Raw genomic sequence first — 18962 nt, forward strand, 5'->3', positions numbered from 1 at the left:
ATCTGAGCTTGTGACTTCTTTGGGATAAAGAGCACATCTTACTCTGGGTTTGCAAAAACACAATACATTTATGATGTTATACAAATAAATTATTACTAAAAAGAAATAATTAAACTAATCTTCCTCACTACTCCACAGCCCAAGAGCCTATCACTCTAATTGTCTTACACAATTTTCCCCTTTCAATTTTCAACTATTTTTTTATGATTCGATATATAGCAATAACATTTGTATAGAAAACCTAAATCCTAATATATAGGTAGCCGTTAATCAGTACTACTTTTGAGCTACAGTGCACAATCCTCCGGGCATTACAATGTGAAGTTAAAAAGCATCCATTTGATCAAATCCCAAAGGTTCCACATCAGAATTACGTTGTCAAAGAGAGAGACACAGAGAGGAGAAGGAATAGAACAAACACTGACACTTTAATTTCTGGGGGAAGATGGAGAGAAAGCATGGGCGTAATAGCTCTTGGTAGCTCATAATCATTTCCTGAAGAAAGAACCTATCACAGCTGCTTACAACTATGCTTAAAATTTGAAGTTTGTGTATAGATACAGATACAGGTAGCAAACAAATGTCAGCACTAGCAGAGATCATTAGAGGTTTATTACAGTTAGTTTACCACCATTGAAGGAGAGCTCAGTGTAAGCTCAAAAGTTTTTCTCTCTCACCAACAGAAGTTGGTCCAATACAAGCTATTACTTCTCCCACCTTCTCTCTCTAACACTCAAATCTGTAATTCAGCTAAGTATCCTGGTTGCTCAGGATGTTGCAGAATTGGGCCCAGTGCTGCTTCCAACTGTTTTCCAAGTAAATGTAATGAACCCAGCTCAGACACTCTGTGCGTACAACCATATCACTAGATCTTTGTGCCTTTCTTGAGATGTTATGAACACCTAAAGCTCCTGTTTCAATCAGTGGAAGTTGTCAATGCCTGGTGCCTCCCAGGACCTGGTCCTTTGTGTTCCAATTGCTCATGAACTGTATGTGCTGTCTGCATATGCTATTGAAAGGTATGCTTATGTTCATTTTGGATAAAATGTGGTTTGCAGGGTGCTTATGCATAGGGAAGCATGCTGTGACTCACCAGGCTAGGAACATTCTAGAGAAAGCCAGGGGGAGGAGGTTGAACTCAGCATGTGGACTGGAGAACTATGAGCATGTGATAAACAAACCCATATATGGAAATGTTAACTCTGATTGGTTAGAGGTTCACATTATGTAACTTGTTATATAACTTATTATGTAAGTGCCATGTGCTATAAAATAGCAAGGGGAGGGGCTCCTTGCTGGAGGGACTCTGCCTGATTTTTCGTGCCAGGGGCTCTCCTTGTGCACATATTGAATAAAGGCTTGTTGAATTGAATCGCATCGCATCGAATCAAGTTCCTTGATTTCTACCCAGCATCAGACTCACTGGGAACCACCAAATTCCAACACTATTAACAGACAGCATACAAATGAGTATTAATAGTCCTTAATTTTTCATTCATAGATTACAAGGTCAAAAGGGACCACTGTGACCTTCTAGTCTGACCTCCTGCGTAATTAATTCTTGTTTGAATTAGAGCATCTCTCTCAGAAAAACATTTATTCTTGATTCAAAAATGTACAGTAATGGAGAATCCACCACAGTCCTTGGTAAATTATTCCAATGGTTGGTTAACCCTTATTTCCAACCTAAATTTATTTAGCTTAAACTTCCAGACATTGGATCTTGTCATATCTTTTCTAGCTTAATGGAAAACAGAAATTTGATAATAGAGGGCTCTTCAAAGTACCTATAGACTGTGATTGAGTCACCCCTTAACCTTCTCTTTGATAAACTAAATAAATTGAGCTCTTTCAGTCTGTCTTATAATGCAGATTTTCCATTCCTTTAGGCTTTTCTCTGAACCTTTTCAAATTTACCTACATCCTTCTTTAAATTGTTGACACCAAAAAAGGACAAAGTATTCCAGCAGCTGTCACACCACTGCCAAATACTGAGGTAAAATAACCTCTTTACTCCAACTCAATATTCCCTGTTTATGCATCCAAGGATCATATTAGCTCTTTTAACCACAAGTTCGCACCAGGAGTTTATGTTCAGCTGATTGTCCACCATGACCCTCCAAATCTTTTTCAGAGTCAGTGCTTCCCCGTATAGAATCCTGAGTCGTGTAACTATGGCCTGCATGCTTTGTTCCCTGATGCGTAATCTTACATTTGCTTGTATTGAAATGCATATTGTTTGCTTGAGCTCAGCTTACCGAGTAATCCAATTCGCTCTGTATCAGTGACCAGGTCTCATGGCTATTTATCACTCCACCAATGTGTGTGTCATCTGCAAACTTTATCAGCAATTATTATATGTTTTGTCCAGTTCATTGTTAAAAATGTTAAACAGCGTAAGGCTAAGAACCAATCCCTTATAATCCTATTAGAAACACACCCTGCTTGATGACAATTCCGTTTACAACTACATTTTGAAACCTATCAATTACAACTCTAATTTTCAATAAGTTTGCTGATGATGCAGAATAAAATCCAGCTAACTCCCATCAACCAAAGGCAGCACACGAGCTAATTTTCAGTGGCACTCAAACTGCCCAGGTCCTGGCCACTGGTCCAGGGGGCTCTGCATTTTAATTTAATTTTAAATGAAGCTTCTTAAACATTTTTAAAACCTTATTTACTTTACATACAACAATAGTTGAATTATATATTATAGACTTATAGAAAGAGACCTTCTAAAAACATTAAAATGTATTACTGGCACGCAAAACCTTAAATTACAGTGAATAAATGAAGACTCGGCACACCACTTCTGAAAGGTTGCCAACCCCTGATTTAGCTCCTGGGCTCCTCCATAGCTGAACAGCACCAATAATAGTAGAAACTTGTTTTGGTCAGTAGAGCAGATGTATCTCAATTGCACACAAGGAAGAAAGTATAAAGACCATGAAAGCGACATGTATTATTGACTATAACAACCTCAAACATCATCATATTAGATCATTTCTATCTACCAATCCCGTTGAAATTAACTACATTTGAGTTTTCCTTTGTCTTTTACAATGGTTAAAATGAAGAGATGCCAGTTATAGTGCAACATTTACATTATGCGACTTACTACTGTCTACAGAATTATTACATCTTATGAAGATTCCCTTCCTTCCACCATTATTTTAATCCAGGACAAAATATGTTGAATTGGAAGAATTCTGCATCATATTCTGATATCTTTACACACTGCTGAATAGTATCTCACTTTGCAAGAAGTCCCCTCAATGTAAATGGTATTACTTTTGCAAGTAACTGTTCTCCAATCTGAGTAGAGGTTCACAGTCTATCGACTCATGCTCCCAGGTAAGACTCACCTTCTTTCAGAGCTTTATCCATGTTATGGGAAATGACCACTCTCCTAGACTGGAGCGATTCATGTGCATTTCCAGACAAATGATTCTGAAATAAAAGAACACCTATTACCAAAGATAGAGGAATAAGCTGCATAAGAAAGAAGAGAAAAAATAAAGCCCAAGATAATAGTAAAATCGCCGGCTGTTTACAAGACACTCCTGCTATCCAAATTATTAAAACAAAATCAATGGCATTTTCCTAAAAGATTGAAATGGGCACTTGAAGTGAGAATCTTATGATGTATTTGGGTTTAAATGCTCTGATTTGCAATAATTCCATTATATTTGGTAAAGGGAATTGTCTCCTATTTACAATCTCATCAGTCAACAGTCAGACACTTGCCAGGTCCAGCACTCTAAGCAACTAAAAAAATGTCTAGTAAAGAGTGTAACATTTTTATAGATTTACAAAATCTCAGAGAAGCAAAATTCCTGGACCAGAAGTTCGCTTGGATACAAAGACAGATGTTGAACCTTGGTACACCTCAGCAAGAGGCCAGTAGCAAATATTCAATCATTAGAAGATTCTGTCAGACAGGTTTTGCTCAGCCCCATGAAGCATTTTAAATGTGAGCCCTTTCAATTTTCAAAAGCACTTTTCAACTAAGTAAAGTGCTAGCCATGAGCATCCATGACTATTTATTTTTAAGCTGCTTATCTAAATAGGCATTTTTTTAATTTTAAGATATTCACCTCTACAGCAGGGATCGGCAACCTTTGGCACGTGGCCCGCCAGGGTAAGCCCCCGGGGGGCCAAGTGGTTTGTTTACATGCCGCGTCCGCAGGTTCAGCTGATCGCAGCTCTCACTGGCCATGGTTTGCCATCCCAGGCCAATGGGGGCTGTGGGAAGAGACGGCCAGCACATCCCTCAGCCCACAGTGCTTCCTGCAGCCCCCATTGGCCTGGAACGGCGAACCGCAGCCAGTGGGAGCTGCAATCGGCCGAACCTGCAGACACCGCAGGTACACAAACCACGTGCCAAAGGTTGCCAATCCCTGCTCTACAGCACCAAAGCAGGGATCGAATGGGATGTCCTCACTAGAGCATGATTCTAAAACTATGTCCAGAAGGAGCAGGCAGGATCTGCAATTCAGGCCTTGACAACATTGGAAGTGGGATGCAGCCACATTGCTGCCAAACCGACTGAACTCCAACAGATATGAAGTTGCATTGATTGCAAACCAGACTAATTATGTTGACTTAAGTGCACAGATCTGTTAATGGGAGAGAATTTGTACATGGATGCAAGACAGTCCCATCTTATTGCAGTACAATTTTTAAATACAGAAAAGGGTTCAGTTCCTTGCTGAAGACATAGCTCTTTAGAAATGTGCTACTGGTAAATGTAAAAGTTATTGAAGGAAGGGGGAAAATGTGCTAAAATCTTTCCTCTGAATCTGGGGAGAAGTCTCCCTTCCAAACACAAATGAAGTATTAGAACTTCTATCTGCCCAAACTGTAACTTAATTTTAAAAAGAGTCCGACGGCTCAGTGCATTTTGGTGCAATTAATACACTATCTTTTTCTTCTGATGCATGTACAGTGTCTGGCACAACACACTTTTAATGGGTTCTTGATCCTCAATCAGATCCTTCAAGTGCTACCATTATACAGTAACTCCTCGCTTAACATTGTAGTTATGGTCCTGAAAAATGCAACTTTAAGCAAAAGGATGTTAAGTGAATCCACTTTCCCCCTAAGAATTAATGTAAATAGAGGGGGGTTAGGTTCCAGGGGAAAAAAAATTTCACCAGACAAAAAACTATATATTATACAGATACACACACAGTATACGTTTTAAGCAAACAGTTTCATACTGTGCACAGCTATGATGATTGTGAAGCTTGGTTGAGGTGGTGAAGTTAGAGGGTAGAAGAAGGAGGGATATTTCCCAGGGATTACCTTGCTGCTAAATGATGAATGAGCACTTGGCTGAGCCCTCACAGGTTAACACATTGTTGTCAATGTAGTCTCTCATGAAGGCAGCACCAACAGGAGGGAGGAGAGAGAGCATAGCAGACAGACACCCACCTTGTGCGTCGGGGAGAGAGAGAGGGAGAGATGCACGCTGCCCCTTTAAGTAAGCTGATGCACTCTTAAGTGCATTGTCTTTTTAAGTGGATCAGGAAGTTGAGACAGCAGCTGCTGCCTCAAGCTCTCTCTGTCTCTCCATCCGTGTCCCCTCCCTGCTCTATATGGAGAACAAGCAGGGTGCAGGAGCAGGGGGGAAGGGGACACCCTGACATTAGCCCCTCTGTGACGGTGCCACCCATAAGGCTTTATGGAAACATGCTTGTGTGTGTGTATAACATAACTAGAATGTGTTTTATGCTACATATGCCATGTAACATATATCTGTAAAGGTCCTGATCTACTGAATCTATTAATCCTACTTGTATGCATGTATCATTTTTGTATTAGAAGTTATGAATATTAGCTGCATACTTGTTTGATTCTAAGTAGGCTGTAGTGAAGCAGTTGGTCACCTTCCTGAGAAAAGACTATTCTCAGTATGTGCCCCATCAAGAAATACTTAAGCACGCAATTAACTTAGAGACACCAGTCCACATCTGGACTTTCCCAGGAATGTGGCTTCGCTGGTAAGGAACTCAGTCATGCATGGATAGGTGACTTGCCCAGGTGACTCCAATACTCCATTTTGTAGCTGGACTTTGCACAAGAGAAAATCTATTTAATCCCAGGGGAGACCCCCTCCATTTTGTCTTCAGCTGGCTAAAGAGAGAGCCTCTCCAACCCCAAACATACCTGAAAGAAACTGAGACAAAGGACAGTGACTGCAGTGATTGCTGGACCCAGATTAAAAGGAGATTAGTCTGTAAAAGGAAGCAGTCTGGAACTGGTGAAAATCTTATCTGTATTCAGTTTCTTACTGTATCAGACATAGACTGGGGTGTTTTATTTTATTTTGCTTGGTAATTCACTTTGTTCTGTCTGTTACTACTTGGAACAACTTAAATCCTACTTTCTGTATTTAATAAAATCATTTTTTACTTATTAATTAACTCAGAGTATGTATTAATACTGGAGGGGGGGACAAATAGCTGTGCATATCTCTCTATCAGTGTTATAGATGGCATACAATTATGAGTTTACCCCGTATAAGCTTTATGCAGGGTAAAATGGATTTATTTGGGTTTAGACCCTTTTGGGAGTTGGGCATCTGAGTATTAAAGACAAGAACACTTCTGTTAGCTGCTTTCAGGTAAGCCTACAGCTGTTAGGGGACGTGATTCAGACCTGGGTCTGGGTTTGCAGCAGGCTAGCAAGTCTGGCTCAAACCAGGCAGGGCACTGAAGTCCTAAGCTGACAGGGCAACAAGACAGGGTCAGAGGTAGTCTTGGCACATCAGGTGGCAGCTCCCAAGGGGGGGGTTCTGTGATCTAACCTGTCACACACACACCTGTCACACACACACACAGCAAGCAGGAGTCTCTGGGAGCATCTCCAAGCCAGAGGGCAGGAGCAGCACATAGCAATGGGGGGAATAAACAGCTGAACTGCCGATCAATAGCCTGCTGGTCGGCTGCAGCCCAGGGAACTTAGGAGAGCGGGGAGCTGATGGGGGGCTGCCAGTCCACCCTGGTTACAAGCCCCCACCAGCTAGCTGCAACAGACTGCTCTTCCTGCAAGCAGTGGACAAAGCAGGTGGCTGCCAAATGACATTAGAAGGAAGCATTACACAACTTTAAACAAGCATGTTCCCTAACTGATCAGCAACGTAACAATGAAACAACATTAACCGAGATGACTTTAAGCAGTGGTCCCCAATGTGGTGCCTGCGGGCGCCATGGTGCCCGCTGCAGCATTTATGTGCCCCTGCCTAGTGCCCAGCAGGAGAGAGAAGCCGTGACCCCGCGCCTGCCGGGGACAGAGAACTCTGGGGCTGCAGGCTATGGGCACCGGTATTCTCTGTCCCTGGCAGGCGCGGGGCTGCGGCTTCTCTCCAGCTTCTCCAGGGCTGCAGGCTGTGGGCGCAGTTCTCTGTCCCCGGCAGGGGCAGGGCCACAGCTTCGAAGCCAGAGAGAAGCTGCAGCACCACCCCTGCAGGGAACAGAGAACTCTGGGGCTGTAGACTGCAGGCACCGGTATTCTCGGTCCCCGGCAGACGCGGGACCGCGACTTAATCCAAAGAGAAACCGTGGCCCCAAGCCTGCCGGGGACAGAAAACTCCAGGGCTGCAGGCGCTGGTGTTCTCTGTCCCCGGCAGGCGCGGGGCCTGCCTAGTACTCAGCATGGGAGAGAAGCGACCTCTCTTCGGCTTCTCCAGGGCTGCAGGCGCCGGTGTGCTCTGTGCCCAGCAGGCGCTGGGCCATGGCTTCTCTCTGGCTTCGAAGCGGAGAGAAGCCGCAGTCCCACCGCTGCCGGGGACAGAGAACTCCAGGGCTGCAGGCTGTGGGTGCTGGTGTTCTCGGTCCCCACAACCCCCCTCCTGCCGGGGATAGAGAACTCCGGGGCTGCAGGCTTCATTCTATATTAAAGTAAGAATAATAAATATATTTGGACCAGCAGTTCAATAATGTTTTCCCTTGTTAAAATAAACAAGATGAAAACTGTTTATGATATTTATTTTGTAAAAACTCCTTAATTTTTCTTACAGGTAGATAAAAAAGAGCAAATTCATATGGTAAGGTGAAAGAGTCATTGCCGAATAATGTAATTAATACCTTTTACATGTAAAATTACCCTTTTTATCTTATGGATTCATATATTATGTAATATTAAATATGATGTCAAGTATCAGAGGGGTAGCCGTGTTAGTCTGGATCTGTAAAAGCAGCAAAGAATCCTGTGGCACCTTATAGACTAACAGACGTTTTCGAGCACGAGCTTTCGTGGGTGAATACCCACCATATACAAGACGACTTCTCTGTCCCCTCAAGCAAAAAGGATAGTTATGGACAGCTGAGGGTTTTCTAGACATTCTCCTGAGCCTGAAAAATACTAACAAAAATATATTTAGGATTAACTTGTCACTTTTAAGACAATTTGCTTCACACAGCAAATTCATAATGCCAGTCCTGGGATTACTTAAGGATTTCTGTGCCTTATTCACAAGAGGGAAATAAAATTATGCACAATCTCTCAATTTAAAAAGAAATGGGGAGAGTCCGCTGCATAAAATATTCCACTTAAATTTCTAAAGAAATTTAACAGAGTGATACTTCAGACGGTTCTGCAAACAAAAGCCATTCAAGTCTTCCACTAGGATCATTCTCTGACACACATACCTGCTTATATTAAATATTTGCATTGAGTATCTTTTTCCTTGTTCTAGAGTAGTAAGGGATCCAGTGAAGCATCTGCCACAAATTTCTACATTCAAAACTAGTTTTAATGGAATCCAGAACAAAGGAACTAAAAATATTAAACACTTATTTTTGCCTCATATCATAGGACTTTTTCCTTCTTTTCAACTCAGTGCCTCTTTAACGAGCAGAGGAAAAGACATCAGCTCAATACTTTAAGAGTAGATCCCTTCCTGTAGCAGGAATTACTCCGTAACACAGGCACTATAATCCAATATACACAATTCTACAAAGTGAGATCACTGCACAATTTGATCCTTTCATATTTCAGTCTTAAAAGTCCTATGCTTAAACACAAAGAGCAGTGCCTCCTTACTTACTGAGGGTAAGACTTCTGTTTGACAGGGTTTATTAATTTCATTGGGGGAGGTGGGGAATTTTTCAGCTTTATGTAGATATCCAAAAAAAAGGGGGGGGGGGAGAGATCTCATTGTATGTACTTTACAGAGTAACATATTATATACTGGTACTTCACTCATTACAGAAAAGAGTAATGTTCCCTAGTACATATTAATATAGTACTGTTTCAAACAGCACTATGTTAAAGCACTTCAGGGAAACTTCAGTGCGCACCAGCAGGGTCTTCACTGACCAACATGTTAGTGCACTTTAGAAATCACACCTAGTAGTCTGCATTACTGCTCCACGTAAACAAGCACTTAGATACAAGTAACTATTTCCAAAGTTTGTCCAGTGTTTATCGGATAAAACATCAATTTGATTTTTTTAAATTAAACGGTGGGTGTTCAATCTGTGTTTATAGTTAAAACTTAGAAATCAAAAATCCTTTTGTGGAGTACTTTACTGAAGCAACTGCAAACTCACAGTTTAATTCATAAAAATATATTTTACAGAATGTTATTGTTTATAATTTGCAAGTTTTATCTTCTAAAAGGTAAGGAGTGCTCTGCTTAAATCAAACATGGCCAACAAGAACTGAGAGACAGCGATACTCAGCAGCATGATGTCCAAACAAAAGGGGTGATCAGGAGGAACTGGGTAAGAAATCACAAGTGACAAGGGTAATAAAAAAAACTTTAAAAAAATTATCTATTTGGTGGCACACTACACAACTATTAAAGGATGCAATGTAGATACATTGTATGGAAGCTGCACAGTATGCTGAATTTTCTGAGAAATACTGCAGAGTGACACAGGAATCTGTGTAGAAGGTCATCAACAGTGCAGCAGTGCCATACCACACACACAGGAAAATTAGCTATTTTTTCTATTACACTCATGCAATAAAATAAAGCTAGTACAGAACTCAGAATACAATGTACATAATATACCCATACTTTGTGCAAAGCATTTTTCAATTTTAATCTATGGACCAAAAGGCAAAAGACTCAGGGTATGTCTACACTACAGGGTTAATCTGATTTTACACAAACCGATTTTGTAAAACAGATTATATAAAGTCGAGTGCATGCGGCCACACTAAGCACATTAATTCAGTGGTGTGCATCCATATACCGAGGCTAGCGTCGATTTCTGGAGCGTTGAACTGTGCGTAGCTATCCCGTAGCTATCCCATAGTTCCCAAAGTCTCCCCCGCCCATTGAAATTCTGGGTTGAAATCCCAATGCATGATGGCGCAAAAACAGTGTCGCGGGTGATTCTGGGTAAATGTCATCAAGTCATTCCTTCCTCCGTGAAAGCAACGGCAGACAATCATTTCGCACCCTTTTTCCCTGGATTGCCCTGGCAGATGCCATAGCTTGGCAACCATGGAGCCCATTTTGCCTTTTGTCACTGTCACCGTATGTGTACTTGATGCCGCTGACAGAGGCGGTACTGCAGCGCTACACAGCAGCATTCATTTCCCTTTGCAAGATAGCAGTGACAGTTATCAGTTGTTCTGTATCATCTGCCATGCCATTGTAAATTGGCGATCAGATGACGGTTATCAGTCGTTCTGTACCATCTGCTGCTGTCATGGGTGCTCCTGGCTGACCTTTGCTGAGGTCGGTCGGGGTGCAAAGACAAAAATGGGAATGACTCCCTGGGTCATTCCCTCCTTTATGTTGTATTTAAAAATAGAGAGTCAGTCCTGCCTAGAATATGGGGCAAGTGTACTAGAGAACCAGTGTACCAGAGAACCAGAGAGCACAGCTGCTCCGTGTCAAAACCCGCAGAAATGATGAGTTGCATGCCATTCTGGGGGGTGCCCTTGCAACAACCCCACCCGTTGCTTCCCTCTTCCCCCAACCCTTCTGGGCTACCGTTGCAGTGTCCCCCCCATTTGTGTCATGAAGTAATAAAGAATGCAGGAATAAGAAACACTGACTTGTTTCTGAGATAAAATGAGGGGGAGGCAGCCTCCAGCTACTATGATAGTCCAGGTAGGACATTAAACGGTGCGGGGGAGAGGAGTCCAGCATCCCACTGCTATGATAGTCCAGGCAGTACAGAATCTTTTCTTTAGACATGAAAGAGGGGGGGCTGATGGAGCTCACCCCCAGTTGCTATGATGAAGACAGTTACCAGCCGTTCTGTACCATTTGCCGGGAATGACCAGGAGTCATTCCTATTTTTACCCAGGCTCCCCCGGCCGACCTCACCTGAGGCCAGCCAGGAGCACTCACGGGATGACGACGAGGACGGCTACCAGTCCTTCTGCACTGTACCGTCTGCCACTGGAAAAGGGAGGGGAGAGGATGCTGCTGTTCAGTGCTGCAGCACCGCGTCTACCAGCAGCATGCAGTAGACATAGGGCGACACTGAAAAAAGTCAAGAAACGATTTTTTTCCCTTTTCTTTCACAGGGGGAGGGGGCAGGGTAAATTGACTAGATATACCCTGAACCACCCCGGACAATGTGTGTTGACGCTGCAGACACTGAAAGCTCAGCCAAGAATGCAAATACTTTTCGGAGACTGCGGGGACTGTGGGATAGCTGGAGTCCTCAGTGCCCCCTCCCTCCCTCCATGGGCGTCCATTTGATTCTTTGGCTTTCCGTTACACTTGTCACACAGCACTGTGCTGTGGACTCTGTATCATAGCCTGGAGATTTTTTTCAAATGCTTTGGCATTTCATCTTCTGTAATGGAACTCAGATAGAACAGATTTGTCTCCCCATACAGCGATCAGATCCAGTATCTCCCGTACGGTCCATGCTGGAGCTCTTTTTGGATTTGGGACTGCATCGCCAACCGTGCTGATCTGAGCTCCATGCTGGCCAAACAGGAAATGAAATTCAAAAGTTTGAAGGACTTTTCCTGTCTACCTGGCCAGTGCATCCGAGTTCAGATTGCTTTCCAGAGCCGTCACAATGGTGCACTGTGGGATACCGCCCGGAGGCCATTACCGTCCATTTGCGGCCACACTAACCCTAATCCGACATGGCAATACCGATTTCAGCGCTACTCCTCTCGTCGGGGAGGAGTACAGAAACCGGTTTAAAGAGTCCTATGTATCAATATAAAGGGCCTCGTTGGTTGGACGAGTGCAGTGTTAAATGGGTTTAACGCTGCTAAATTCGGTTTAAACGCGTAGTGTAGACCAGGCCTCATACACAAAAAACAATAGCAAATGAACTCATACCTGTTTGTGCTATCCAATATTGTAACTATTAACAAATCTTAGTTGTCACAGTCTCATGATGTAGATGAACTTTACTACATAAGTACTGAACTGCGGTAATCAAGAGTTGCTGCTTCTAATAATGTTTCATAGATTTTCCATGAGTTCAGCTTTAACTGAGAAGGATATATAATTTTCCTACTAGAAATACCTTATGAACAGTACTGAAGCATTTTTTCAGTCACAAAAGACCCACACAAACCTCTAAGAAACTTAAGATATTTTAAAATCAATTTTAGATGTCAAAAAAGTTATATATCAGTCACACTAAGGACTGGTCTATGCACAGTTTTTGTATCACTTTGACTGTCAGTTTAGAAACAGAGTTAAAACAGTGTACCCCCTAACTTGGACATAGTTTGTGACACAGAGGCCATTTGACAAAGGGTCCCCTGTTCTTTGCAAACAACTCTAGCGTCAGACCCAATAAACCCATTACACCAAACAAACGTCTTGCAGGATATTCATAGGAGCAATATATAAGGTATCTACAGAACACCTGTAACTTGTCAAGATTCATAACCATTGCCAGATGTATGTATATACAGGTAATATTTAAGAAATAATGTAATCATAGGGAAAGTATGCTTTATGGGCTTGGAGTAAAACTTAGGTCCCCAGTGGATAATATGTCTCAGTGATGGCCCACTCAAGTAGAGGGGGAAACTACCCCATCCTGGTTAGTCCGAGATGTAATCCGTGACTAAATTGTCTACCCTTGTGCCATCCCACGACTTTCAGTGGAAAATCTTCAGAGACAATTGCAAATAATTGAAACCACTTAGAAGTACAAAAGGAACATTAAAACAGACAGGGAATTTCCCTGCATGTGAATAAAGACAACAGACTGTTTCACTATAACACCAAGTGAGGAAAGGCACTCTGTATCCATTCACTGGGGAGACAGCTCCGGCCCCTCAAGAATTCTCATGAAAATTTGGATCTTGGTTCCTATAAAGCCAGCCAGCTAGCTCTGCAACAGAATGAACTTTGGAAGGAGGGGACCTATTTTATTAGACAGAAAAGGTAACTATTAACAAGTATAGATTCAGATTCGTATCAGATGATTTTGTTTTGCGTTAGCAGCAAAAAATCCTGTGGCACCTTATAGACTAACAGACGTTTTGGAGCATGAGCTTTCGTGGGTGAATACCCACTAACCATTTGTTTCCATCACTCTCTCTTGTTTCAGGTTGAAGCTCTATTCTTTCTTACACAAACCTACCTTTGTTTTATGGTTTAAGTGATGTGCGGTTTACTGGAATGGTGGTTTAAGGTAAAACTAGTAAACTGGGGTATGCCGCCCCCTTGGGAGCAGAGGATCTGAGATTTCTGTAAATAGCCAGTATCAGGGGCTGCATATCACGGGGGAACAGTTCAAAGGGACTCAAGGACTGAGTGCACCTATTGTTAACCTGCAAGGAAAGGCCACACAGCCCCAATGAGAGGGCACAAAAGCTGTTGGTGTTTGTTTTTTTTAGGGAGCTGATACCCAGCCAGACATAAGCAAGACTCCCTCACAATAGAGGCAGGAGATAACAGATGGAGTTGAAGTGATATAAATAAATAAAAACAGATAACCAAGCCCTAGCTTCTACAACTAGGAGGTTCCAACAATAACAACTTTATAGAAAGTTTAATTAAAGTTGTATCAAATTAGACAGACAGGACTACTCAGTTTGAGAAAAAAATGTTTTGAATGTACTATCTTTCCCCATATCCTGTGATTATTTCTAATTTGTCTAAGTAATGTTAGCATTTCAATGTCTGTTTACAAAGCAATATTCCTTTTTCATCCATTAGTGGTTCTATTACGTTTAATATGAAAAAAAAAAGCCCTCACAATCAGAGCAAAGGTTTGTGCATAATTTCATAAGAATAATTATGAGTTAGCAGAGGATTCCCTGCCTACAGAATAGCCCCATGCTCTCCTCCTTTATGAGAATGTATGGAAAGAAACGATTAGCCCTCAAACCCAAAGGTCCCAGCAAATTCAAGAGCCAAAGGATCTGAATAGGTTAAGGGTTGGGGAAAACCCAGGCCTCAACTCCACAGATCATGGACCCCAGCTTAACCTACTACAGAGACAATCCCTCTGCATTTATCTCCAAGCCTTTTGATCTCAAGCTTCCTTCTACAGCAAAGACTCTGTGTTCTGATTCCTTTAATTCAACATGCAGAGGAGAAACTGGTGAGCAATCCTAAACAAGGACAGTCCAGAATTCTTGGTTTCTGAAATCAGAAGTCCTATGATCAAAAAGCAGTGGTGACTGAACAGCAAACGGCATATTCTCAATATAGACAGAAGTGGATAGCAGGACACCTTAAGGATCAGTGATTTTCTATATCTGAAGGATCAGGGGAAGGGGGGATAAATTAGGCTTCAGCAGGTAGATTTTGCAGAAAAAACCTAATTTTTAGGATAAGTATGGATGTTTCTGAATAACATATACGAACCTAACCAAAAGATGCGCAGGATGCTGTTCCTGCCATTCCACATTTTGTGTCCAGCCCTCCCTCCCACACCTAGTGACTGTGATCACATTTAAGAAAAGAGACCTACACGCAAAGGTGTACCTCTTCTGATAGCTGCTGTGGCTCCTGCCATTTACCATCCCAACCCCCCATTTGATTCTCCCCATCAGAAGAGGGAAGAATGCTCAGCTTTCTACACCATATCAAATGATTGGTCTAGGCTGCCAGCTATCTTGTCTGATCCACAAGGGACTATTTTCCAATAATCTCACTACTGATTTTTCTACAATTTAAGTAATAAAACTCATCTTCCTGACCCCAGCAGCTCCAAAGACTGGGCAGTAGTTAGGTAGTCTGAGGAGGAAGAAATGCAATTCTTCTTTTCTTGCACAAGGGACACATGTACATAGCATTATCCATTATACATAGATTCCATATGGACTGAAAGAAAAGCTGACCACCTCAGAATGTGTAACAGTGCCATGTAAATCTCAGCAAGAATAACTGTATAAAAATGGTTTTGAAGAAGGAATCCTGCTAAGTATACGTGAAAGATATTTTCCTAAAAGAAATTCAAAACAAAAAAGTGATTAACTATATCATGTTTAAATTTTCAAGAGATGCTCAATGCTGGGCATGTGTGTACACGAGAATATTTTTATGTGAATTTAAAACAGTAAAACAACTAATCTCCAGAATCTGGGGATGATGTTATGACCAATACATATTTTTTTGCTGGAAAACATGTTTATTCTCCTTTCTATTAGTTCAAGTTAGATTAAATAAACCACTCTCTATAAAGGATCATTCATACCAACTAAATGTACAGTCATTGACTCTAATAAGCATCTCATCCATCTTAGTTTTGGTATTTCTCAAAGTGAGTGTGGCAACTCAACCCACTTAGAGACATTAAAGTGACTCAGTATCAAAACACAATTTAGAAAGGAAAAAGAGCAGTACTGTGGCCTCTCAGTTCCTGGGGAATAGTTCACAGAGCTACATTAAGAGAAACCTGTGAACACACAAGTTTATTTTTTCCCCCTTTCAGTTATCCATTCGAGGGACTTTTTTAAAATCAGTCAAAATTATCTCTTACACTATTAACACAAATTAGTACATCTGATTAACCCAAGGCATTGCAGAATACAGGGCATGTTTGTGTTTGGTAAGTAAATATGCCCAGGGAATTTTAAGAGTTTTGATGAGAAGAAAGCGACAAAGAGTCCTGTGGCACCTTATAGACTAACAGACGTATTGGAGCAGAAGATCACAAAAGCTTATGCTCCAATACGTCTGTTAGTCTGTAAGGTGCCACAGGACTCTGTCACTTTTTACGGATCCAGACTAACACGGCTACCCCTCTGATACGTACTTGATTATAAGAGAGTAAAATCAGGACATTATATTTCTTTGTTGTCCTTTGGCATCTTGTCTAGCACCAATTTCTGCTAAATGTTGGGAATATTTCCTATTTATGTTAAAGAACTGAAAGCCAAATACAGCCTAGAACCATACATGTTACGATCTGTGAGAAAGGATGGTATGTCTATAAATATTAGCTCTTATAACTAAATGTTTACTATTGCTTTTATTTATTGTACTACTGCCATGAATGGTCTGCATGTTTTTTTCATCCATTATGGAAGTAGATGAAAATAGAAAGAGAGTACAGGAGAAGAAAAAAAACAACTATCTTCACAAGGCCTGGTAATTTATTTCGGGTCACAGACTAGCTCCTTCCTGCTATTCCCTCTTTAACGACTAATAGGTCGAAGAAACAAGTCCTCTCCCAAAAGTTTTGTTAGCTTGTTTGATGGGAAAGGTGAAAGAATGGCAAACTATACTATTGAGTGAATTATAACAGGCTCTCTCCCTTTTAGAGGCCCATGGTGTCAAAAGCTGAATCAGACATCACCCTGGAAATACAGAAATGACAACACTTTCAAGTTGCTGTTAACACCAGTGTTAAAGCATTAAACATGACTAACTGGATCCTATTAACAATTAGGATTTATACCAAAATGTGACTAATAACACTTACCCTTCGTTGTAAAGCACTTTGAGATCTATTCCTGAAATGCACTATATCAAACTGCATTATTTATTATTGCGGTATTTCACTTACCTATACTATATTTTTATGAAAATATGCAGTTCACAAGCATGTGTCTCCTATCAGCTATACTGAGCTTACCTGGGATGTCAGATGCTACATATCCTTTATATCTGTATGCAGTACTGGAGTGAAAACATTCCTCCTGCCACTCAATAGTTTTCTCAGTCCTGTGATTTTTTATTTGGGGCAGGAAATGCTTAATATAAGTTGCTTTGACTAATATTTCTCAAGAAGTCTGCAAGTCTACGGATGTGTTAACACAGGGTTTGCCTCTACACTACTGGCCTTTGGAGTTCAGCAGGGAAAACTGTTATATTTGGGGGTCTTAACCTGGGAGGGTAAACAGAATATAAAGCTGCATGTCTTTCCCAAGTTCATCTTGCAGGTGTGTAAGAGTTCAAGGAGCTATTATGAGAAAGTTTACTCAGGGACAGTTCTTGGGCATTCCCTACAGTTGTATTTGCATTGAAGCAACATGAATATCTTGTATCTTTTTCCCCTCCAAACCTAATATTTTTTTAAACTAAAGGAATGGCAAGAAGACTGACGTGCGCCAGTGTTTTTAATATACTGCCACGAATTTGTTCGTGAATGCCAGATGGCTACCTACGGGCACTCTCGATTTAAATATACCTTTAGCAACTTGCATAACTTGTGCCAGTTAAGCAGAGCTGAACTGACCTGAATAAACATCGTTTTCACCAGTTGCAGGAAAACGGGTCATCATACAACGTTTACCGGGGACAAGTCTGCATGATCAGGAGCAAGCTCCTGACTGAGCTGTAGCCAACAACACTTAATTGCAGCAGCCCTGTCAACGCAGAGCATTTGCAACGTAACATCTGTCAGAGACGAAGGGTAAGATTAGCACCCGGCAGACTCCACAGCAGCCCCCCACCGCGCGTGGTTTCTAGCACACACAATCCCCCCGGGAGTCTGCGCTGGGAAGGGGGGCCGGAATCGCAGCCCCTCCCTGTTGCGGTTTGAGGGGATTTAAACCAAAACAGGAGTGAGCAAGAAATCGCAGTTCAAAATGTACCCGGGGCCTCCGTGCTGCCGGGCCCAAGGCATGTAGCTGGGGCACGGCCGGGATCGGCGGGAGAGAGGGTCTGGCCAGCACCCAGAAGAGGCTGGGGTGGGGTGTCACTTACCGTGGCTGCCCGCAGGAGCGGAGCGTCCCCCCTCGGCTCGCGGCTCCAGGCGGCGGGGAAGTCCAGCTGGGGCCGGAGGCGGCCGCGCGTCGGGCAGCTCAAGGCGAGCAAGGTACCAAGCAGGAAGGCGGCCGCCGCGCAGCCCAGGTAGAGGGCCACCCGCAACAGCAGCAGGGCCAGGCACGGTTGCCCCCCGTCCCCCGCCTCCGCCCGCCCCAGGTGGAACACAGACACCGCCAGCAGCCCCAGCCCGGCCGCCAGCATCAGGCGGGACGAGCCGGGATCCTCCTCCTCCTCCTCGTCGTCCGCCTCCTCCTCCCCGCCGGCGACGGCGTCTGCCGCGGGGGCGCTGCTGCGGGAGGACTGGCCGCCGGGGCTGTGCGCTCCCGGGGCGCCGGAGAGTGCGGCGCCCGCCGACTCGGGCTGCCCGCTGCTGCTAGTGCTGTCGGCATCGGGGAACATACTGCTCCTGGCGCCGCTGGGAACAAGCGCATCTCCCGCCCCAGCGGCCCCCTCGGAAGGTCGCCTCTCCCCGAGCCCCGCGGCTGCTGGCACCGCACCGGCAGGAGAGGGAGCCGGGGCTCATGCCCGGCAGCACAGGAGGGGAGCGGGGCCAGCCAGTGCTTCACCAACCCTCCCCGCCGACTCCGGCGGCAGCAGTGGCTGCTCCGCTCCTCCTCCCCGCTGGTGGCCCAGCGCTGGGTGAGAGCAAGGGGAGGCCGCGCCGTGCCCGCGCGTGTCCAGCAGGGGGAGGAGAAGGAGGCGCCTGAGTGACAGCTGCAGGGGCCATGTGCTCTCCGCCGGGCAAGGAGCGGCAGCCACACTCCCAGCGGTCTGTCGTCAACCCTTTGCTTCCACAGCAAGGCCTCGCGGCCTGCCCACGCAGACCGAAAACCTC

General features: G+C 43.4%; 1 protein-coding gene across 6 annotated transcripts in view; it reads right to left on the bottom strand.

Moving 5' to 3' along the window:
* Positions 1–18962, bottom strand: part of SNX25 (sorting nexin 25) — a 148740-nt gene extending 129778 nt beyond the window's left edge. For 2 of the 6 annotated variants that reach the window (XM_030564034.1, XM_030564033.1), the window contains exons 1-2: positions 18065–18961; positions 3369–3453 (exon numbers count right to left, since the gene is read on the bottom strand). In XM_030564034.1, the coding sequence (XP_030419894.1) occupies positions 3369–3453; positions 18065–18526 (547 nt within the window). In that variant the 5' untranslated portion in view covers positions 18527–18961. Of the gene's footprint in view, positions 1–3368; positions 3454–18064 lie in introns of all 6 variants that reach the window. The other 4 variants (XM_030564035.1, XM_030564036.1, XM_030564032.1 and 1 more) reach the window with 3 other exon arrangements.

The sequence above is a fragment of the Gopherus evgoodei genome, chromosome 5 (genome assembly GCF_007399415.2).
Source record: "Gopherus evgoodei ecotype Sinaloan lineage chromosome 5, rGopEvg1_v1.p, whole genome shotgun sequence".
NCBI classification, from domain to species: Eukaryota; Metazoa; Chordata; order Testudines; family Testudinidae; genus Gopherus; species Gopherus evgoodei.